The following is a 23,523-nucleotide window of genomic DNA, read 5'->3' as shown; positions in this document are numbered from 1 at the left end:
TCCGAGCTGCAATTTTCAAGCCCTGGCAACATTCTTGTAAATCTTCTCTGCACTCTCTCCAGAGCAATTACGTTCTTCCTGTAATGTGGTGACCAGAACTGCGCACAATACTCCAGCTGTGGCCTGACCAGCATTTTATACAGTTCCATCATTACATCCCTGATTTATTATTCTATGCCTCTGCTAATAACGGTGGGCATTCCGTATGCCTTCTTCACAACCTTATCTACCTGTACTGCCACCTTCAGGGACCTGTGCACATGCACTCCAAGGTCTCTCACTTCCTCTACCTCTCTCAATATATTCCCGTTTACTGCGTATTCCCTTTTACTGTTTGCCCTCCCTAAGTGCATTACCTCACGCTTCTCCAGGTTGAACTCCATTTGCCACTTTTCCGCCCACTCCACCAACCCATTGATATCTTCTTGGAGTCTACAGCTATCCTCTTCACTATCAACTGCACGGCCAATTTTTGTCGTCTATAAATTTGCCAATCATGCCCCCTACATTCAAGTCCAAATCATTAATATATACCACAAACAGCAAGGGACCCAACACTGAGCCTTGTGACACACCACTGGAAACGGATTTCCATTCTCAAAGACATCCATCGACTTTTACCATTTGTTTCCTGTTACTGAGCCAATTTTGGATCCAATTCACCACATTTCCCTGTATCCCATGGGCTTTTACCTTTCTGACCAGTCTGCCATGTGGGACCTTGTCAAATGCCTTACTAAAATCCATGTAGACATCACTCTCATCAATCCTCCTTGTCACTTCCTCAAAGAGTTTAATCAGATTTGTAAGGCATGACCTTCCCTGAACAAATCCATGCTGACTATCCCTGATTAAACCATGCCTTTCCAAGTGACAGTTTATTCTATCTCTCAGTATTGATTCTAATAGTTTGCCCACCACCGAGGTAAGACTGACCGGCCTATAATTGTTCGGCCTTTACCTCTTACCCTTTTTAAACAACGGTACTACGTTTGCTGTCTTCCAGTCCTCCGGTACCTCCCCTGTATCTAGTGAGGATTGGAAAATGATCCTCAGAGCATCCGCTATTTCCTCCCTGGCTTCCTTCAATAGCCTAGGAAACAATCCATCCGGCCCTGGTGACTTATCAACTTTCAAGGATTCCAGTCCCTCTAGTACTTCCTCTCTCGTTATGTTTATTTTATCCAATATTTCACACCTCTCCTCTTTAACGACTACGTCCAGATCATCCCTTTCCCTTATGAATACGAAGACAAAATATTCATTTAAAACCCTATCCACATTCTCTGCTTCTACACACAAGTTACCCTTATCATCCCTGATAGGTCCCACCTTTTCCTCAGCTATCCTCTTGTTCTTAATGTACTGATAAAACATCTTTGGGTTTTCTTTAATCTTACTCGTTAATATTTCTTCATGCCTGCTCTTTGCTTTCCTTATTTCCTTTTTTACGTCATCCCTGTACTTTCTATACTCCTCCAGGCTTTCTGCAGTATTTAGTTTTCTGTGACAGTCATAAGCTTTCTTTTTCTGCTTTATCTTGCCCCGTATACTTCTAGACAACCAGGGGGCTCTAAATTTGGCAGTGCCACCCTTTTTCTTTGAGGGGACGTGTCTGCATTGTACCCGTAGAATTTCACTTTTTAGTGCCTCCCACTGGCTTGCCACTGATTTCTCCTCAAGTAATTGTGTCCAGTCCACTTCTGCCAAATCACCTCTAAGTTCTGTAAAATTTGCCTTCCCCCAATTTAAAACATTTACTCCTGATTTAACACTGTCCTTTTCCATAATAATGCTAAAACTAACTGAATTGTGGTCACTATCCCCATTATGGTCACCCACTGTCACTTCACCCACTTGCCCATCTTCATTTCCCAGGACTAAATCTAAAATTGCATCCCCTCTTGTTGGGCTTATCACGTACTGGCTAAAAAAGTTCTCCTGGACACCAATCAAGAATTTTGCGCCCTCTGTGCCCCTCACACTGTTTGAATCCCAGTTGATGTTAGGGTGGTTGAAGTCCCCTACTATTATTGCCCTCTTATTTTTGCACTCAGAAATTTGCCTACATATTTGTTCTTCTATCTCCCTTTCGCTATTCGGGGGTCTAGAGTACACTCCTAGTAGTGTGACTGCCCCTTTTTTATTCCTTAGCTCAACCCATACGGCCTCGATTGATGATCCATTTAGCATATCATCCCTTCTCACAACTCTAATTGATTATTTAACCAATAATGCTACCCCCCTCCTTTTATATCACCCACTCTATCCTGCTTGAACACTCTATATCCAGGGATATTGAGCTGCCAGTTATCCCCCTCTTTAAGCCAGGTTTCCATTATAGCAATGATATCATGCTGCCACGTGTCTATCTGTGCCCTTAGCTCATCTGCTTTGTTTGTAATACTCCTTGCATTGAAGTATATACCCTTTAACCCCGTCAAATTCCTGCGCTGAACACTATTTAACCTTTGCTTTTTTGCATTTCTGAGTCGCTAACTACGTCACTAACTGCTTTTCTACTTTGCGTTTCCTGGTCTGAATTTGTCCTATCTGTACCTGCCCTTTGGTTCCCATCCCCCACCATACTAGTTTAAACCCTCCCCAACACAACTCGCAAATGTCCCCACGAGGATACTGGTCCCGGTTCTGCTTGGGTGCAATCCTTTCATCTTGTACAAGTCCCGCCTTTCCCAGAATCGGTCTCAATGCCTCAGGAATTTAAACCCCTCCCTCCTACACCATCTCTCAAGCCACGCATTCATCTGGTCTATTCTCCTATTTCTGCTCTCGCTGGCATGTGGCACTGGGAGTAATCCTGAGATTACTACCTCAGAGGTCCTGCTTTTTAATTTATTTCCTAACTCCCGATATTCTGCTTGCAGGACCTCATCCGTTTTTTTTTTACAATACTTCACACTAAATTGTGGGAGTACGACTTAGGTTCAAACGAGTAAAAGGCGACTTGGGACAGACGTCAGGATGATATCTTCCTCATGCTAAAGCCTCGATTTTAACCTAACCTGTCCAGAGGGAATGGGATGGATTTGGTTCAGCTTCAATGGAGCGTAAAATCGGGCAGGGTATAAATAGGGCGCACCATGTGACCTGTTACTAAACGGGGAACAGAGAGGAGACAATAGGAGGGAGTCCACAGTTAAAGTCAGAGGTCCTGTGGTGGGATAAAGTTGATGTAGATAGGGTGGAGTCAGCTTGGAGCATCAACCAACTGATGTCCAGGTTCGGTGACAGGGTGTGGAGGGTGAGTGAGTCCAGAAGCTATTTGAAGGGTAGATTATCGGAGGACGCACTGCTGGGGGGGGATTTCCGTGGGGATGAAGAGTCAGGAGGTTTGGAGAATCGATCGCAGAGCAGAAGAACAATGGTGAAGATGGAGGTCACTGTAAGATCTAGAAGCAGCGGAGGAATGGACTTCGGCCCAGGGGAGTGAATTTCTGGCCAGGAACCAGACTGTAGAAAAATAAAGCTGAAAAACCAGTAGTACAGTCATAAACTCAGCAGGTAATAGCTGGGGGATGGGCTGTGGGCTGGACAAAGTTACCTTAACTCTTAAGCAGCTGAGTCTTCCAGTGGAGTAGCGTAGTGCTGAGAAGTCGAGGAATTTAGAAGCCAAATTTGAGCAAAGATCCAGTTTTCACTGATGTAAACAAAGAGCAGGCCCGGTCGGGGAATGGGCAGTGGGCCCAGGTAAGTTTAAACTTGCAGCTTGAACTTGTGGGTAGGGGTAAAATGCACCCACTATTAGAGCCAGGGAACTTAACCAGTGGAAGAGAGGAGATTGGGGGAGAAAGGGCAAAGGATGGCAATGGATGACCAAGGATAGGATTGTCCAGCAAAGGAGCTCCCGAGGGAGCAGCCAGCCCAGGAGCCATCTTGTTAACAGTAGGAATCGTAGGAACATAACATTGTACAGCACAGAAGAAGGCCATTTGGCCCATCATGCTATGCTGGCTCTCTGAAAGCGCTACCCACTTTCTTCTGACCTTTGCCCAGACTCTTTTAAAAAGAAAAATTAAAAAAAATATTTATCCACTTTCCTTTGAGCAGCTATTGTGGGACCTGCTCCCCCCTCTGGTCGGGCAGTCTGACCAATGCTTTCCTGCTCCAGAACTCCTGGGAGCTCCTAACGGAAGCTGCCACTTCACCAAGCTCTGAGCTTCTAGCCAGTAAAATGAATGGTGGGAGAATCACGGCTGAGGAATTTTCCAACGTGGGCTAGTGGTGTCCGCTTGGAGCATTGAAGCAGGAAATCCCAGCCTCCGTCTCCGAACATCCCTCTCCATTAACAAAATTCCCCCTAATCTCTCCCTTTGCTCTTGACCTTAAATTTATGCCCTCTAGTTTCCGACTTACTGACCAACGGAAAGTGTTTATTCTCTTTATTTTCCAAACCCCTGATAGTTTGGACCCCTCTATCAGATCCCCTTGACCATTAGCAATTAGGAAGGCAAATGGTATGTTGGCCTTTATTACAAGAGGATTTGAGTGCAGGAGTAAAGATGTCTTACTGCAATTATACAGGGCCTTGGTGAGACCACACCTGGAGTATTGTGTGCAGTTTTGGTCTCCTTACCCAAGAAAGGATATACTTGCCGTAGAGGAAGTGCAACAAAGGTTCACCAGACTGATTCCTGGGATGGCGGGATTGTCGTATGAGGAGGGATTGAGTAGACTGGGCCTGTATTCTCTAGAGTTGAGAAGAATGAGAGGTGATCTCATTGAAACATACAAAATTCTTACAGGGCTCGACAGGGCAGACGCAGGGAGGATGTTTCCCTTGGCTGGGGCGTCTAGGACCAGGGGTCACAGTCTCAGAATAAGGGGTAGGTCATTTAGGACTGAGATGAGGAGAAATTTCTTCACTCAGAGGGTGGTGAATCTTTGGAATTCTCTACCCCAGAGGGCTGTGGAGGCTCAGTCATTGAGTATATTCAAAACAGAGATCGATAGATTTCCAGATATTAAAGGCATCAAGGGATATGGGGATAGTGCAGGAAAATGGCGTTGAGGTAGGAGATCAGCCATGATCTTGTTGAATGGTGGAGCAGGCTCGAGGGGCCAGATGGCCTACTCCTGTTCCTGTTTCTTATGTTCTTATCTCTGTACCAGTGAAAAGAATCCCAGTCTGTTCTCATAACTGAAGCCTCTCATCGGAACCTCGGTGTTGGAGGAGGCCATTCAGCCCCTCGAGCCTGTTCTGCCATTCAATTACATCATGGCTTGATGCATATCTTAACTCCATCTCCAGCCTTGGTTCCGTATCCCTTAATACCCTTACCTGACAGAAATCCATCAATCTCAGTTTTGAAATTTTCAATTGACCCCCAGCCTCAACAGCTTTTTGGGGGAGAGAGTTCCAGATTTCCACTCCCCTTTGTGTGTGGAAGAGTTTCCTGACATCACCCCTGAACGGCCTAGCTCTAATTTTAAGGTGACGCCCCCTTGTTCTGGACTCCCCCCACCAGAGGAAATAGTTTCTCTCTATCTCCCCTATCAAATCCTTTAATCATCTCAAACACCTCAATTGGATCACCCCTTAATCTTCTACACTCAAGGGAATACAAGCCTCGTCGATGCAACCTGTCCTCATAATTTAACCCTCTAAGCCCCGGTATCATTCTGCTAAATCTCCAAGGCCAATCTATCCTTCCTGAGGTGCGGTGCCCAGAACTGAACACAGTATCTCCAGATGTGGTCTGACCAGAGCTCTGAACAGCTGGAACATAACTTCCTCCCCTTTGTATTCCAGCCCCCGAGATAAAGGCCAACGTTCCATTCGCCATTCCATTTTTGTAGCTGTCCACCAGATTCCCTGGGATCGCCCGAGCAAATCTCTTCCCGACCTTCTCCGTGAGCTTGACATCCTCTTCAACACATGGTATCCAAAATCGGACGCAACGTCCTCACTGTGGCCTAATATGGGAAAATGTGAAGTCATCCACTTTGGGAGGAAAAATAAAAAAGCAAAATATTATTTGAATGGAGAAATAATACAAAATGCTGCGGTACAGAGGGATCTGGGTGTCCTCCTACATGAAACACAAAAAGTCAACATACAGGTGCAGCAGGTAATCCGGAAGGCAAACGGAGTATTGGCCTTTATTTCTAGGGGGATGGAGTATAAAAGCAGGGAAGTCATGCTACAACTGTACAGGGTGCTGGTGAGACCACACCAGGAGTACTGCGTACAGTTCTGGTGACCTTATTTAAGGACATACTTGCATTGGAGGCAGTTCAGAGAAGGTTCACGAGGTTGATTCCGGGTATGGAAGGGTTGTCTTATGAGGAAAGATTGAACAGGTTGGGTCTATACTCATTGGAGTTTAGAAGAATGAGAGGAGATCTTATGAAAAATACAAGATTCTGAGGGGACTCGATAGGGTAGATGCTGAGAGGACGTTACCCCTCATGGGGGAATCTAAAACTAGGGGGCATAGTCTCAGAATAAGGGGTTGCCCGTTTAAGACGGAAATGAGGAGGAATTTCTTCTCCCAGAGGGTTGTGAATCTTTGGAATTCTTTATCCCAAAAAGCTGTGGAGTCATTGAACACATTCAAGGCTGAGTTAGACAAATTTTTGATCAGCAAGGGAGTCAAACGATATGGGGAAAGGGCGGGAAAGTGGAGTTGAGGTAAAAATCAGATCAGCCATGATCTCATTGAATGGCGGAGCAGGCTCGAGGGGCTGAATGGCCTACTCCTGCTGCTATCTCTTATGGTCTTATGGTCTAACCAGGCTCAGCATTAGCCGTTTCCACTTTGAGTTACTTATGATTAACGTCATTTTTGAGACTGGTTTCTGTCTGTGATCCTGCAGATTTCCACATCCTCGCATTTTACTACATACTGAGCCGTGGCGGGGCCGAGATGCCCGAGTACAGCTTGGTCGCGATGCTCGATGACTATGAGATAGTGTATTTCGACAGCACCCTTCAGCGGACTGTGCCCAGACAGCAGTGGATGGCCGACTCCTTCGACAACCATCACTGGGACGCCATCGCCATCACAATGGCGGGGTTCCATGGTCTGGTCAGAGGAAACGCCGAGATATTTTACCGACAGCAACACGGTGCCTCGAGTGAGTATCCTCACAGATTCGGTGCAGCTATCGACTGACAGGAGGAAAGGATTTGTATCCATATAGAGCCTTATCCTGTCTCGGAGAAATGTCCCGAACCACTTTACACCCATTAAATGACTTGGGATGACCTGGTCATTGGCACTATCTGGGAGTAACATGGCAGACATTTTCAGCACAGCAAATGGCAATGAGATGATTGATTTGTTCATCTGTTTTTATTGGTGTGGATTGAGGGAGAAATGGGAGCAATTGGTTCTTTTTATGTTCGTTTGAACAGGAAGACGGGGCCTCGATTTAACGTCTCATCTGAAGGACGGCATCTCCGACAGTGCAGCACTCCCTCAGTACTGCCCCTCCGACAATGCAGCACTCCCTCAGTACTGCCCCTCCGACAGTGCAGCACTCCCTCAGTACTGCCTCTCCGACAATGCATCACTCCCTCAGTACTGTCCCTCCGACAATGCATCACTCCCTCAGTATTGCCTCTCCGACAATGCATCACTCCCTCAGTATTGCCTCTCCGACAATGCATCACTCCCTCAGTACTGCCCCTCCGACAATGCATCACTCCCTCAGTACTGCCCCTCCGACAATGCATCACTCCCTCAGTACTGCCTCTCCGACAATGCATCACTCCCTCAGTACTGCCTCTCCGACAGTGCATCACTCCCTCAGTACTGCCCCTCCGACAGTGCAGCACTCCCTCAGTACTGCCTCTCCGACAATGCATCACTCCCTCAGTACTGTCCCTCCGACAATGCATCACTCCCTCAGTATTGCCTCTCCGACAATGCATCACTCCCTCAGTACTGCCCCTCCGACAATGCATCACTCACTCAGTACTGCCCCTCCGACAATGCATCACTCCCTCAGTACTGCCTCTCCGACAATGCATCACTCCCTCAGTACTGCCTCTCCGACAGTGCATCACTCCCTCAGTACTGCCCCTCCGACAGTGCAGCACTCCCTCAGTACTGCCTCTCCGACAATGCATCACTCCCTCAGTACTGCCTCTCCGACAATGCATCACTCCCTCAGTACTGCCTCTCCGACAATGCATCACTCCCTCAGTACTGCCCCTCCCACAGTGCATCACTCCCTCAGTACTGCCCCTCCGACAATGCATCACTCCCTCAGTACTGCCTCTCCGACAATGCATCACTCCCTCAGTACTGCCTCTCCGAGAGTGCATCACTCCCTCAGTACTGCCCCTCCGACAGTGCATCACTCCCTCAGTACTGCCCCTCCGACAGTGCATCACTCCCTCAGTACTGCCTCTCCAACAGTGCATCACTCCCTCAGTACTGACCCTCCGACAATGCATCACTCCCTCAGTACTGCCCCTCCGACAATGCATCACTCCCTCAGTACTGCCTCTCCGACAATGCATCACTCCCTCAGTACTGCTTCTCCGACAATGCATCACTCCCTCAGTACTGCCTCTCCGACAATGCATCACTCCCTCAGTACTGCCTCTCCGACAATGCATCACTCCCTCAGTATTGCCTCTCCGACAATGCATCACTCCCTCAGTACTGCCTCTCCGACAATGCATCACTCCCTCAGTACTGCCCCTCCGTCAGTGCAGCACTCCCTCAGTACTGCCCCTCCGTCAGTGCATCACTCCCTCAGTACTGCCCCTCCGACAGTGCAGCACTCCCTCAGTACTGCCCCTCCGTCAGTGCATCACTCCCTCAGTACTGCCCCTCCGTCAGTGCAGCACTCCCTCAGTACTGCCCCTCCGTCAGTGCAGCACTCCCTCAGTACTGCCCCTCCGTCAGTGCATCACTCCCTCAGTACTGCCCCTCCGACAATGCATCACTCCCTCAGTATTGCCTCTCCGTCAGTGCAGCACTCCCTCAGTACTGCCCCTCCGACAATGCATCACTCCCTCAGTACTGCCCCTCCGACAATGCATCACTCCCTCAGTACTGCCTCTCCGACAATGCATCACTCCCTCAGTACTGCCTCTCCGACAATGCATCACTCCCTCAGTACTGCCTCTCCGACAATGCATCACTCCCTCAGTATTGCCTCTCCAACAGTGCATCACTCCCTCAGTACTGACCCTCCGACAATGCATCACTCCCTCAGTACTGCCCCTCCGACAATGCATCACTCCCTCAGTACTGCCTCTCCGACAATGCATCACTCCCTCAGTACTGCCTCTCCGACAATGCATCACTCCCTCAGTACTGCCTCTCCGACAATGCATCACTCCCTCAGTACTGCCCCTCCCACAGTGCATCACTCCCTCAGTACTGCCCCTCCGACAATGCATCACTCCCTCAGTACTGCCTCTCCGACAATGCATCACTCCCTCAGTACTGCCTCTCCGAGAGTGCATCACTCCCTCAGTACTGCCCCTCCGACAGTGCATCACTCCCTCAGTACTGCCCCTCCGACAGTGCATCACTCCCTCAGTACTGCCTCTCCAACAGTGCATCACTCCCTCAGTACTGACCCTCCGACATTGCATCACTCCCTCAGTACTGCCCCTCCGACAATGCATCACTCCCTCAGTACTGCCTCTCCGACAATGCATCACTCCCTCAGTACTGCTTCTCCGACAATGCATCACTCCCTCAGTACTGCCTCTCCGACAATGCATCACTCCCTCAGTACTGCCTCTCCGACAATGCATCACTCCCTCAGTATTGCCTCTCCGACAATGCATCACTCCCTCAGTACTGCCTCTCCGACAATGCATCACTCCCTCAGTACTGCCCCTCCGTCAGTGCAGCACTCCCTCAGTACTGCCCCTCCGTCAGTGCATCACTCCCTCAGTACTGCCCCTCCGACAGTGCAGCACTCCCTCAGTACTGCCCCTCCGTCAGTGCATCACTCCCTCAGTACTGCCCCTCCGTCAGTGCAGCACTCCCTCAGTACTGCCCCTCCGTCAGTGCAGCACTCCCTCAGTACTGCCCCTCCGTCAGTGCATCACTCCCTCAGTACTGCCCCTCCGACAATGCATCACTCCCTCAGTATTGCCTCTCCGTCAGTGCAGCACTCCCTCAGTACTGCCCCTCCGTCAGTGCAGCACTCCCTCAGTACTGCCCCTCCGACAGTGCATCACTCCCTCAGTACTGCCTCTCTGACAGTGCATCACTCCCTCAGTACTGCCCCTCCGACAGTGCATCACTCCCTCAGTACTGCCCCTCCGACAGTGCAGCGCTCCCTCAGTACTGCCCCTCTGACAGTGCAGCACTCCCTCAGTACTGCCCCTACGTCAGTGCAGCTCTCCCTCAGTACTGCCCCTCCGACAGTGCAGCACTCCCTCAGTACTGCCCCTACGTCAGTGCAGCTCTCCCTCAGTACTGACCCTCTGACAGTGCATCACTCCCTCAGTACTGCCCCTCCGACAGTGCATCACTCCCTCAGTCCTGCCTCTCTGACAGTGCAGCTCTCCCCCAGTCCTGCCCCCCGACAGTGCAGCACTCCCTCAGTACTGCCCCTACGTCAGTGCATCACTCCCTCAGTACTGCCTCTCTGACAGTGCATCACTCCCTCAGTACTGCCTCTCTGACAGTGCATCACTCGCTCAGTACTGCCCCTCCGACAGTGCATCACTCCCTCAGTACTGCCTCTCTGACAGTGCAGCTCTCCCTCAGTACTGCCTCTCCAACAGTGCAGCACTCCCTCAGTACTGCCTCTCTGACATTGCATCACTCCCTCAGTACTGCCCCTCCGACAGTGCATCACTCCCTCAGTACTGCCTCTCTGACAGTGCAGCTCTCCCTCAGTACTGCCTCTCCGACAGTGCAGCACTCCCTCAGTACTGCCTCTCTGACAGTGCAGCTCTCCCTCAGTACTGCCCCTCCGACATTGCGGCGCTCCCTCAGTACTGCCTCTCCAACAGTGCATCACTCCCTCAGTACTGCCTCTCCGACAGTGCAGCACTCCCTCAGTACTGCCTCTCTGACAGTGCATCACTCCCTCAGTACTGCCTCTCTGACAGTGCATCACTCCCTCAGTACTGCCCCTCCGACATTGCGGCGCTCCCTCAGTACTGCCTCTCCAACAGTGCATCACTCCCTCAGTACTGCCCCTCCGACAGTGCAGCACTCCCTCAGTACTGCCTCTCCGACAGTGCAGCACTCCCTCAGTACTGCCCCTCCGACAATGCATCACTCCCTCAGTACTGCCCTGGAGTGTCAGCCCAGATTATGCGCTCAAATCTCTGGAGTGGGGCCTGAAACCACGACCTTCTTACTCTCACCTCTGGTTCAGAAGGTTGTGGGTTCAAGACCCACTCCAGAGACTGGAGCACAAAATCTCGGCTGGCACTCCCAGTGCAGCACTGAGGGAGGGGCAGCACTGTGGGAGGGGCAGCACTGAGGGAGGGGCAGCACTGAGGGAGGGGCAGCACTGTGGGAGGGGCAGCACTGTGGGAGGGGCAGCACTGAGGGAGGGGAGCACTGAGGGAGGGGCAGCACTGAGGGAGGGGCAGCACTGAGGGAGGGGCAGCACTGAGGGAGGGGCAGCACTGTGGGAGGGGCAGCACTGAGGGAGGGGCAGCACTGAGGGAGGGGCAGCACTGAGGGAGGGGCAGCACTGAGGGAGGGGCAGCACTGTGGGAGGGGCAGCACTGAGGGAGGGGCAGCACTGAGGGAGGGGCAGCACTGAGGGAGGGGCAGCACTGAGGGAGGGGCAGCACTGAGGGAGGGGCAGTACTGAGGGAGGGGCAGCACTGAGGGAGGAGCAGCACTGAGGGAGGGGCAGCACTGAGGGATTTGATGTGAGCACCTTGAACGTTGGAATGAAATCATCGCTGCCACTTGTTTCTCCTCTTCTAAAGCTGCGTTGCCAGGGTTACTAACAAACAGATGAAATCAGGACAGGCGGGTCCATCAAGCCTGTCCTGTCTTGGCACGGTGAAACAACACACACACACACACCATCAGCACCCTCTCCCTCCCACAGTCACACAATCTCCTGGGAGAGGCCAAAGAAAGAGGATGAAACTGAGGCCAAGTTAGGAAAGCAAACACTCTGGGAGATTCCTCTGCGACCCCCCCCCCCCAGGGAATCGAGGAAGGTGCAGGAGACCACAGTGTCTGATATCACTGGTCCCCATTAACCCCACACACCTCCTATAACTCGAGATACTTTCTATTGGTCGCCAGTCCCCTTTCCAACACTTGCAGTCCACCCACACACACTGGGCATGCAGGCAACTTGTTCATCGAATCACAGAAAGGTGACAGCACGGAAGGAGGCCATTCGGCCCATCGAGTCCGTGCTGGTTCTATCCAAGAGCAATCCAGCTCGTCCCACTCCCCTGCCCTATCCCTGTAGCCCTCCAAATTTTTTCCTTTCATTACTTATCCAGTTCCCTTTTGAAGTCCACGATTGAATCTGCCTCCACCACCCCCTCGGGCCGTGCATTCCAGATCCTAACCACTCGCTGTGTAAAAAAGTTTTTCCTCAAGTCACCTTTGCTTCTTTTGCCAATCACCTTAAATCTATGACCTCTGGTTTTTAACCCTTCTGTCAATGGGAATAGTTTCTTCATGATTTTAAACACCTCGATCAAATCTCCTCGCAACCGTCTCTGTTCCAAGGAGAACAACCCTAGCTTCTCCAGTCCATCCACATAACTAAAGTCCCTCATCCCTGGAATCATTCTGGTAAATCTATTCTGCACCCTCTCCAAGGCCTTCACATCCTTCCTAAAGTGCGGTGCCCAGAACTGGACACAATACTCCCGTTGTGGCCGAACCAGTGTTTTATAAAGGTTCATCATGACTTCCATACTTTTGTACTCTATGCCTCTATTTAAAAAGCCCAGGATCCAGGATGTTTTTTTAACCGCTTTCTCAACCTGCCCTGCTACCTTGAATGATTTGTGCACATATACCCCCAGATCTCTCTGTTCCTGTACCCTTTTAGAGTTGTGCCCTCTAGTTTATATTGCCTCTCCTCGTTCTTCCTATCGAAATGTATCACTTCGCGTTTTTCTGCATTAAATTTCATCTGCCACGTGTCTGCCCATTCCACCAGCCTGTCTATATCCTCTTGAAGTCTATCACTATCCTCACTGTTCACTACCTTTCCGAGCTTTGTGCCATCTGCAAATTTTGAAATTGTGCCCCGTACACCCAAGTTGAAGTCATTAATATATATCAAGAAAAGCAGTGGTCCCAGCACCGACCCCTGGGGAACACTACTGTGCACCTCCCTCCAGTCCGAAAAACAACCGTTCACCACTACTCTCTGTTTCCTGTCCCTACTGCCCCCTTTATTCCATGGGCCGCAATCTTGATGATAAGCCGACCATGCGGCACTTTATCAAACGCCTTTTGGAAGTCCATATACATCACATCAACTGCATTGCCCTCATCTACTCTCTCTGTTACCTCATCAAAAAACTGTATCAGGTTACTTCATCTCCCCCGATCAGCATATCCTTCTATTCCTTTCTCCCTCATGTGTTTATCCAGCTTCCCCTTAAAGGCATCTGTGCTATTCGCCTCAACTACTCCTTGTGAGAGCGAGCTCCACATTCAAACCACTCTCTGAGTTTCTCCTGAATTCCCCATTGGATTTATTAGTGACTCTCTTATATTTATGGCCCCTCGTTCTGGCCTCTGCCACAAGTGGAAACATCGGGGGAAAAATTTGGATGTGGCCGTTTTTGGGCGGGGGCAGCGTGATGTGCTTTACCCCGTGTCCAATGGTCCCGGCGCAGGCAGGATGCAAGTTTCGACCCACCCGAGGACCGACCTGCGATCAGCGTTCCATCCCAGGCCTTGCACCTGGAATCAATGCAATTCACACTTTCCACCACCAGAGGGAGTCCAATCTCTTAAAGGGAGGATGTTTGTCAGAAATCTCTTAAAGGGAGCTGGTACCTGTTATTTGCTGAAAATAACAGTCTGCACGGAGTCTGAACGGAGATCAGACATCGCACACGTAAAACACGATGCAGGTCCCATCCCTATGTTTACACACTGATGAGTTATGTTAAAACATTGAATAAAGGTTGCGCACTACTAAATCCCACATCCTCCAATCTGCACACCAGACCTCACCAATCTGCCGATCTGAGTTGGTACCAGGCCTTTTTATCCGTGCTGGCTTTCCCTAATCAATTCACACTCGTCCAAGTGACTGTTAATTCTGTCCCAGATTATCGTTTCTAAAAGTTTCCCCACCACTGAGGTTAAACTGACTGACCTGTAGTTGCTGGGTTTATCCTTACACCTTTTTTTGAACAAGGATATAACTTTTGCAATTCTCCAGTCCTCTGGCACCACCCCTGTATCTACGGATGTTTGGAAGATTATGGCCAGTATCTCCGCAATTTCCACCCTTACTTCCCTCAGCAACCTAGGATGCATCCCATCCGGACTGGGTGACTGATCTACTTTAAATACAGCTAGCCTTTCAAGTACCTCCTCTTTATCAATTTTTAGCCCATCCAGTACCTGAACTATATCTTCCTTTACTGAGACTCTGGCAGCATCTTCTTCCTTGGTAAAGACAGATGCAAATTACTCATTTAGTACCTTGGCCATCTCCTCTGCCTCCATGAGTAGATCTCCTTTATGGTCCCTAATCGGCCCCACCCCTCCTCTTACTACCTGTTTACTGTTTAGATACCTGCAGAAGACTTTTGGATTCCCTTTTATGTTGGCCGCCAGTCTATTCTCAGACTCTCTCTTTGCCCCTCTTATTTCCTTTTTCACTTCCCCTCTGAACTTTCTATATTCTGCCTGGTTCTCACTTGTATTATCAACCTGACATCTGTAATATGCTCCTTTTTTCTGTTTCATCTTACTCTCTATCTCTTTTGTCATCCAGGGAGCTCTGGCTTTAGTTGCCCGACCTTTCCCCCTCGTGGAGACTGTACCCGAATCATCTCCTCCTTAAAGGCCGCCCACTGTTCAATTACAGTTTTGCCTGACAATCTTTGATTCCAATTTACCCGGGACCAGATCTGTTCTCATCCCACTGAAATTCCAGAGATCGATGACTCTCTGTGACAATCTAACCTATTGCTAAGGTTAAAGTCCAAGACAGCAGGACATAAATGGAACCTCAACGTAACACAGCTGCTTAGGAGCATCGAAAGAGGAAGAGGCCATTCAGCCCCTCGAGCCTGCTCCACCATTCATTTATATCATGGCTAATCTGCACCGTAACTCCATTTTCCAGCCTTTGCTTCCTATCCATCGATACCCTTACCTAACAAAAATTTAACAATCTCAGTCTTGAAAGCTCCAATGGGCCCCCAGCATCCCACAGCCTTTTGGGGGAGAGAGTTCCTGATTCCCACTCCCCTTTGTGTGATAAAGTGCTTCCTGATTTCACTCCTAAGTGGCCTGGCTCTAAATCTAAGATCTTGATTCCCCCACCTGAGGAAATAGTCCCTCTGGAATTCCCTCCCTAAACCTCTCCGCCTCTCTCTCCTCCTTTAAGATGCTCCTTCAAACCTACCTCTTTGTCCAAGCTTTTGGTCACCTGTCCTAATATCTCCTTATGTGGCTCAGTGTCAAATTTTGTTTGTCAAGTGCCTTGTGATGTTTTACTCCGTGAAAGGCGCTATATAAATGCAAGTTGTTGTTGTTGTATGTACCCGATCGAACCCTTTTCACATTTTCAATTGACTTGAGTTGTTTTTCCAGGTGTTTTCTTTGTCCAGGGAATGTGTGGCTGCGAACTGAACAGCGACAATTCCACAGAGGGGTTTATAAAGTTTGGATATGACGGGGAGGACGCGTATGTTTTTGACAAGGACAGATTGAGTTGGATTGCGGTGAATCCAGAGTTCCAGACTTTAGCAGACCGGTGGAATGCAAACACCTTCATGAACAAATACTTCAAGACCCTGTTGGAAAAGGACTGTGTGAAGTGGCTGCTGATATACCTTCGGGCTGGGCGAGAAGCACTACAGAGGAAAGGTACCTCGAGCGAGCGGGAACTGGAGGTGCCGTACAGGCAAAGTTTATATTCCCAGTCTGTCCTGAGCCAGCTGTTCCCGGACAGGGTAGCAGTGAGGGGTGCTGCACCTGGCCTCAGTACCCCTTGGGGTGGGTGGGGTGGGGATGGGGGAGATAATCGGGCAGGTGACCTAAATCCGATGACCTACTCAGTCTCCCCGGCTGGAAAGCCCGTGCGTGTTGACATCGGGTGAGGACGGGGTTCAACTAAATTGTAATACCCCCATGGTTGAATAGCTTCCTGGTCCTCACTGTGAAGGCTCACTCGTGAACACTGGGTGCTTGTGTGCGTTACCGGAACGTGACCCGTTACATGGAATTTACAACACAGAAACAGGCCATTCGGCCCAACAGGTCTATGCCAGTGTTATTGCTGCACCCTCCCTACTTCATCTCCCCCGATCAGCATATCCTTCTATTCCTTTCTCCCTCATGTGTTTATCCAGCTTCCCCTTAAAGGCATCTGTGCTATTCGCCTCAACTACTCCTTGTGAGAGCGAGCTCCACATTCAAACCACTCTCTGCGTTTCTCCTGAATTCCCCATTGGATTTATTAGTGACTCTCTTATATTTATGGCCCCTCGTTCAGGCCTCTGCCACAAGTGGAAACATCGGGGGAAAAATTTGGATGTGGCCGTTTTTGGGCGGGGGCAGCGTGATGTGCTTTACCCCGTGTCCAATGGTCCCGGCGCAGGCAGGATGCAAGTTTCGACCCACCCGAGGACCGACCTGCGATCAGCGTTCCATCCCAGGCCTTGCACCTGGAATCAATGCAATTCACACTTTCCACCACCAGAGGGAGTCCAATCTCTTAAAGGGAGGATGTTTGTCAGAAATCTCTTAAAGGGAGCTGGTACCTGTTATTTGCTGAAAATAACAGTCTGCACGGAGTCTGAACGGAGATCAGACATCGCACACATAAAACACGATGCAGGTCCCATCCTTATGTTTACACACTGATGAGTTATGTTAAAACATTGAATAAAGGTTGCACACTACTAAATCCCACATCCTCCAATCTGCACACCAGACCTCACCAATCTGCCGATCTGAGTTGGTACCAGGCCTGTGAGAGTGCATGCACCAAGGTTCTCTGCTGATGCACTAGAGACCTTGGTGCAAGAGGTGGACAGAAGGAGGGACATCCTATATCCACAGTGGGGGGAAGGGAGGGGGGGGTGCAAGAGGCCCTCCAGACATATACCCAAAAGGCAGTGGGAGGCAGCGGGGGACGAAGTCAATGCCAGGCTCACAGCATCATGAACATGGATACAGTGCAGGAAGAAGTTCAATGCTTTGACATGAGTGGTCAAGGTGAGTGAGGTCAACTGTCAGGTGTTGTCTCCAACCAACTGCTCCACACACTACACCCCCATCACCCACATACCAACAAACTCTTTCCATCAGTACTCAACTCTTCCCATCAGATGCTTCCTCTCACCCTTACACATTACCACTGTTTCAAGCCGCCCACCCACAACTCACAGGCCACACACACTGGCAGCTATTCAACCATGACAGGCACATCACCCAGACACAGGAGAAGGTGACGTATATCAAGAGGCAGCAAGTGGCAGTGGCATTTAGCCCCTCGAGCCCGTTCCGCCATTCAATGAGATCATGGTGGACCTGTGACCTAACTCCATACACCCACCTTAGCCCCATATCCCTTAATACCCTTGGTTCACAGAAATCTATCAATCTCAGATTTAACATTCACAAGTGAGCTAGCATCAACTGCCGTCTGCAGAAGAGCGTTCCAAACATCTCCCACCCTTTGTGTGAAGAAGCATTTCCTAACTTCACACCTGCACATCCTGGCTCTAAATGTTTGGCTATATCCCTGTGTCCTAGTATTCAAATGTAGGAGACCTCCGAAAACAGTTATGAATGTCTTGGCAGCCAGAAGCAATAATCCAGTAACTAACCTGTAAATCCTGTGTGGTCCCTTTAAATAGAGCCGGTGGGGGGTCCTCCAGGAACTGTAAGACACGTTCAGATGGTCAGGGTTAAGACTGTGCGTTGAGTTGAGCGTTAAGTCCCGAAATGGTGTCTATCACTTTAAATCAGCGTTGCACACTGACTGAAGCCATTTTCTCCCTACTTTACATGATTCCAGCGTTCGTTATCTGCGCCTGCGCTAACTCCGATACCAAGATGGCGTCTGGCGCACGTCACGCTGGAAATGTGCGTGCGCATCCAAGACGCCATCTTGGATGTCGGAGAGGCCGTCTAGCGCCGAAACAACGGGCGCTACACGGCCCTATTTAGCGCCCATCTTCCCTACGTCTATCCTATCAAACCCTTTCATAATCTTAACGACCTCTATCAGGTGACCCCTCAGCTGAACTCCGGTGAACTCCAGCTGTCTCTCAGCATCAGTCATCTGCCTTCAGGCCGAGAAAATTGATGGTGGTGGGCGGGGAAGAAATGAAGGCAAAAGAAGAGAACTTGTCACCGATTGTACTCTTTGTTTAAATCTCTCAGTCGCCCCTGAGGTGTTTATTGGGAAGAGGAGTGACGGGGACAGAGTGCTAAGGGTCTCCTGCCTTGTGTCGGGGTTCTACCCCTGGGCCATCGAGGTGACTTGGTTGGGGAATGGTGAGGAGGTCGTTGACATTGAATCCAGTGACGTGCTGCCCAACCAGGATATGACCTATCGGGTACTGAAAACGATCGAGCTGAGTGGAGACGACAGGAAGAGCTACTCCTGTCATATCGAGCACGCCAGCCTCCTGCGGGGGATCAACGTACCCTGGGGTGAGTGGCAAATCGGGGGGGCCTCAGGGTCTTTCCCTGTGTCTCGGGGGGGCCGCGAGGTACTTCCTGGAACTCTGGGTCCTTCCCCGATTCTCGGGAGGGCCGCAGGGCTTTTCCCCGTGTCTTGGGGGCTCACAGGGTCCTTCCCCATGCCTCTGGGTCCTTCCCCGTGCCTCTGGGTCATTCCCCGTGCCTCTGGGTCATTCCCCGTGCCTCTGGGTCATTCCCTGTGCCTCTGGGTCATTCCCTGTGCCTCTGGGTCTTTCCCTGTGCCTCTGGGTCCTTCCCCGTGCCTCTGGATCATTCCCTGTGCCTCTGGATCATTCCCTGTGCCTCTGGGTCCTTCCCCGTGCCTCTGGATCATTCCCTGTGCCTCTGCATCCTTCCCTGTGCCTCTGGGTCCTTCCCTGTGCCTCTGGGTCATTCCCTGTGCCTCTGGGTCATTCCCTGTGCCTCTGGGTCCTTCCCCGTGCCTCTGGATCATTCCCTGTGCCTCTGGATCATTCCCTGTGCCTCTGGGTCCTTCCCTGTGCCTCTGCATCCTTCCCTGTGCCTCTGCATCCTTCCCTGTGCCTCTGGGTCCTTCCCTGTGCCTCTGGATCATTCCTCGTGCCTCTGCATCCTTCCCTGTGCCTGTGGGTCATTCCCCGTGCCTCTGCGTCCTTCCCTGTGCCTCTGGGTCATTCCCCGTGCCTCTGCGTCCTTCCCTGTGCCTCTGGGTCCTTCCCTGTGCCTCTGGGTCCTTCCCTGTGCCTCTGGGTCATTCCCTGTGCCTCTGGATCATTCCCCGTTCCTCTGCATCCTTCCTCCTGTCTCTGCATCCTTCCCTGTGCCTCTGGGTCATTCCCTGTGCCTCTGGGTCATTCCATGTGCCTCTGGATCATTCCCTGTGCCTCTGGGTCATTCCCCGTGCCTCTGGGTCCTTCCCCGTGCCTCTGGGTCCTTCCCCGTGCCTCTGGGTCCTTCCCCGTGCCTCTGGATCCTTCCCCGTGCCTCTGGATCCTTCCCCGTGCCTCTGGATCCTTCCCCGTGCCTCTGGATCCTTCCCCGTGCCTCTGGGTCCTTCCCCGTGCCTCTCGGTCATTCCCCGTGCCTCTGCATCATTCCCCGTGTCTCAGGGTCCTTCCCCATGCCTCTGGATCATTCCCCGTTCCTCTGCATCCTTCCCTGTGCCTCTGGGTCCTTCCTCGTGCCTCTGGATCATTCCTCGTACCTCTGCATCCTTCCCTGTGCCTCTGGGTCCTTCCTCGTGCCTCTGGGTCCTTCCCTGTGTCTCAGGGTCATTCCCTGTGCCTCTGCATCCTTCCCTGTGCCTCTGGGTCATTGCCGTGCCTCAAGGTCCTTCCTTGTGTCTCTGCGTCCTTCCCCACTTCTCTGGATCCTCCCCTGTGACTCGAGGTCATTCCCTGTGACTCGAGGTCATTCCCTGTGCCTCAAGGTCATTCCCTGTGCCGCAGGGTCCTTCCCCGTGTCTCTGCATCCTTCGGGGGAGCGCTGCACTGTCAAAGGGGCAGTACTGAGGGAGAACGGCACTGTCGGAGGGTCAGTACTGAGGGAGAACGGCACTGTCGGAGGGTCAGTACTGAGGGAGTGCGGCACTGTCGGAGGGTCAGTACTGAGGGAGAACGGCACTGTCGGAGGGTCAGTACTGAGGGAGAGCTGCACTGTCAAAGGGGCAGGACTGAGGCAGAGCGGCACTGTCAAAGGGTCAGTACTGAGGGAGAGCTGCACTGACGGAGGGTCAGTACTGAGGGAGTGCTGCACTGTCGGAGGGTCAGTACTGAGGGAGTGCTGCACTGTCGGAGGGTCAGTACTGAGGGAGTGCGGCACTGTCGGAGGGTCAGTACTGAGGGAGAGCTGCACTGACGGAGGGTCAGTACTGAGGGAGTGCTGCACTGTCGGAGGGTCAGTACTGAGGGAGAGCTGCACTGTCGGAGGGTCAGTACTGAGGGAGTGCGGCACTGTGGGAGGGTCAGTACTGAGGGAGTGCGGCACTGTCGGAGGGTCAGTACTGAGGGAGCGCTGCACTGTCGGAGGGGCAGTACTGAGGGAGCGCTGCACTGTCGGAGGGTCAGTACTGAGGGAGAGCTGCACTGTCGGAGGGTCAGTACTGAGGGAGTGCTGCACTGTCGGAGGGGCAGTACTGAGGGAGAGCTGCACTGTCGGAGGGTCAGTACTGAGGGAGAGCTGCACTGTCGGAGGGTCAGTACTGAGGGAGAGCTGCACTGTCAAAGAGGCAGTACTGAGGGAGTGCGGCACTGTCGGAGGGTCAGTACTGAGGGAGTGCGGTACTGTCGGAGGGTCAGGACTGAGGGAGCGCTGCACTGTCGGAGGGGCAGTACTGAGGGAGTGCGATACTGTCGGAGGGTCAGTACTGAGGGAGAGCTGCACTGTCGGAGGGTCAGTACTGAGGGAGTGCTGCACTGTGGGAGGTGCCAGCTTTCGGATGAGATGTTAAGTCAAGGCCCCAACTGCCATCTCAGGTGGAGGTAAAACATCCCATGACATTATTTCGAGGATGAGCAGGAGAGTTATCCCCAGTGTCCTGGAAAATATTTATCCCTCAATAAACATGAATATAAAAAAATGATCTGATCATTATCACATTGCTGGTCATGGGATCTTGCTGTGCGCAAATTGGCTGCCGGGTTTTCCACATCACAACAGTGACGACACTTCAAAATAGTTTAATTGGCTGTAAAGTGCTTTGAGACAACCTGAGCTCATGAAAGGTGTTATATAAATACACCTCTTCCTTTTCTCTTTCAATAGCACATGCCCACCTTTCACGGTGTTACACTGAGCAAAATCCCCTTCAATTTACCCAAGAGCACAATTGGTAAATGACCTGCCCAATGTAGAACAAAGACGGACAGACCAGAGGGTCTCAGATTTAACCCCTGGCCTCTGCTGAGTGGGAGGATTTCAATTGGAGAGACTGCCCTTTCCCCATAGCCCTGTCACAATCCAAACTAACCCCACTGCCCCACTCTCTCCCCATAGCCCTGTATCAATCCCAAACTAATCCCACTGCCCCACTCTCTCCCCATAGCCCTGTATCAATCCCAAACTAATCCCACTGCCCCACTCTCTCCCCATAGCCCTGTATCAATCCCAAACTAATCCCACTGCCCCACTCTCTCCCCATAGCCCTGTATCAATCCCAAACTAATCCCACTGCCCCACTCTCTCCCCATAGCCCTGTATCAATCCCAAACTAATCCCACTGTCCCACTCTCTCCCCATAGCCCTGTATCAATCCCAAACTAAACCCACTGCTCTGTATCTCCCCATAGCCCTGTATCAATCCCAAACTAATCCCACTGCCCTCCCCATAGCCCTGCATCAATCCCAAACTAATCCCACTGCCCCACTCTCTCCCCATCGCCCTGTATCAATCCCAAACTAATCCCACTGCCCCACTCTCTCCCCATAGTCCTGTATCAATCCCAAACTAAACCCACTGCCCCACTCTCTCCCCATAGCCCTGTATCAATCCCAAACTAATCCCACTGCCCCACTCTCTCCCCATAGCCCTGTATCAATCCCAAACTAACCTCACTGCCCTGTATCTCCCTAAGCTTCGAATGTTTAGCCACCCTTCCCTTAAAACATACAATGGTCTCTGTCTCAACCACTCCCTGTGGCCAAACATTGCAATCTGCAACCATCATCTGTGTAAAGAAATGGCCAACAGATTCCCCTCCTTGGCATTGCACTGTTATTTTACAGTGTGTAATTCTGCAGCCTCTATCCCTGATATCAGGTGGTTCGTGTGTTGATTTAATCTGCTGAGTACAGGAATTGCACTTTAAACTCTGTAACTAGTCAGGAACTGCCCTGTTTCTGAGAATAATCAATGGTAACTAGTTGTATTCTGCTTATTATTTGTAATGGAGCCAGTTAGGCATGTTTCAATCCATTTTTAATTGTTCATTACCCTATCAGACATGTACTGTACCAGTGTGCAGCTTAATGAAGCACCTAATGAAATCATTAGGAAATAATTATTGATCAACATCATTTTAAAATTCAATAGAGAGGGCGACAGAAGGAGGCACGAATGTGGGGATTGGGACTGGAGCAGCAGCCGTCTCACTCACTCTTCTTGGCATCATCGTCGGAATTGGCTTCTGGAGCAAGAGGCAAAACAGGAGAGACCAGCAGAGCCCATCAGAGACCAGCAAAACCCATCAGAGACCAGTAGAAACTGGCAGAGTCCTGCCGTGATGAGCAGAGACCGGCAGAGTCCTGCAGTGACCGGCAGAGATCAGTAAGACCAGCAGAGTTCTGCAGTGACCAGCAGAGAACATCAGAGACCAGAAGGGACTGGCAGAGACCAGCAGAATGCGACAGAGTCCAGCAGAGACAGACAATGTCAGAGACGAGCAGAGAACAGCAGGTTCCTCACCTGCTGACCAACAAGATCCATTTTCAGGAGTTAATTCCACGAACGATATATTTTCTTCCATTCTCCTCCCATATTCTCCTGAAGTTGCAAACTCTTAACTGGTGTAAGTGCCAGGACCACCCAGAATATCACCCGTGCTCCTTCTTCAGATGTTTGATGGGACAGTGCAGAGGGAGCTTTACCCTGCATCTAACCCATGCTGTACCTGCCCTGGGAGTGTTTGATGGGACAGTGTAGAGGGAGCTTTACTCTGTATCTAACCCCTGCTGTACCTGCCCTGGGAGTGTTTGATGGGACAGTGCAGAG

General features: G+C 50.9%; 1 protein-coding gene across 1 annotated transcript; it reads left to right on the top strand.

The window, feature by feature from the left end:
* Window positions 1-3,691: 3,691 nt before the first annotated feature.
* Window positions 3,692-23,255, top strand: LOC137310517 (major histocompatibility complex class I-related gene protein-like). The gene is made up of 5 exons (XM_067978286.1): window positions 3,692-3,708; window positions 6,838-7,098; window positions 15,732-16,007; window positions 18,534-18,806; window positions 22,846-23,255. Exons 2-5 carry the CDS (start codon window positions 6,888-6,890, stop codon window positions 23,034-23,036), a joined length of 951 nt encoding a protein of 316 aa, XP_067834387.1. The 5' UTR covers window positions 3,692-3,708; window positions 6,838-6,887; the 3' UTR covers window positions 23,037-23,255.
* Window positions 23,256-23,523: the final 268 nt, after the last annotated feature.

Source organism: Heptranchias perlo, unplaced genomic scaffold, assembly GCF_035084215.1.
Source record: "Heptranchias perlo isolate sHepPer1 unplaced genomic scaffold, sHepPer1.hap1 HAP1_SCAFFOLD_256, whole genome shotgun sequence".
NCBI lineage: Eukaryota > Metazoa > Chordata > Chondrichthyes > Hexanchiformes > Hexanchidae > Heptranchias > Heptranchias perlo.
This window is presented reverse-complemented; position numbering and strand designations above follow the sequence as displayed.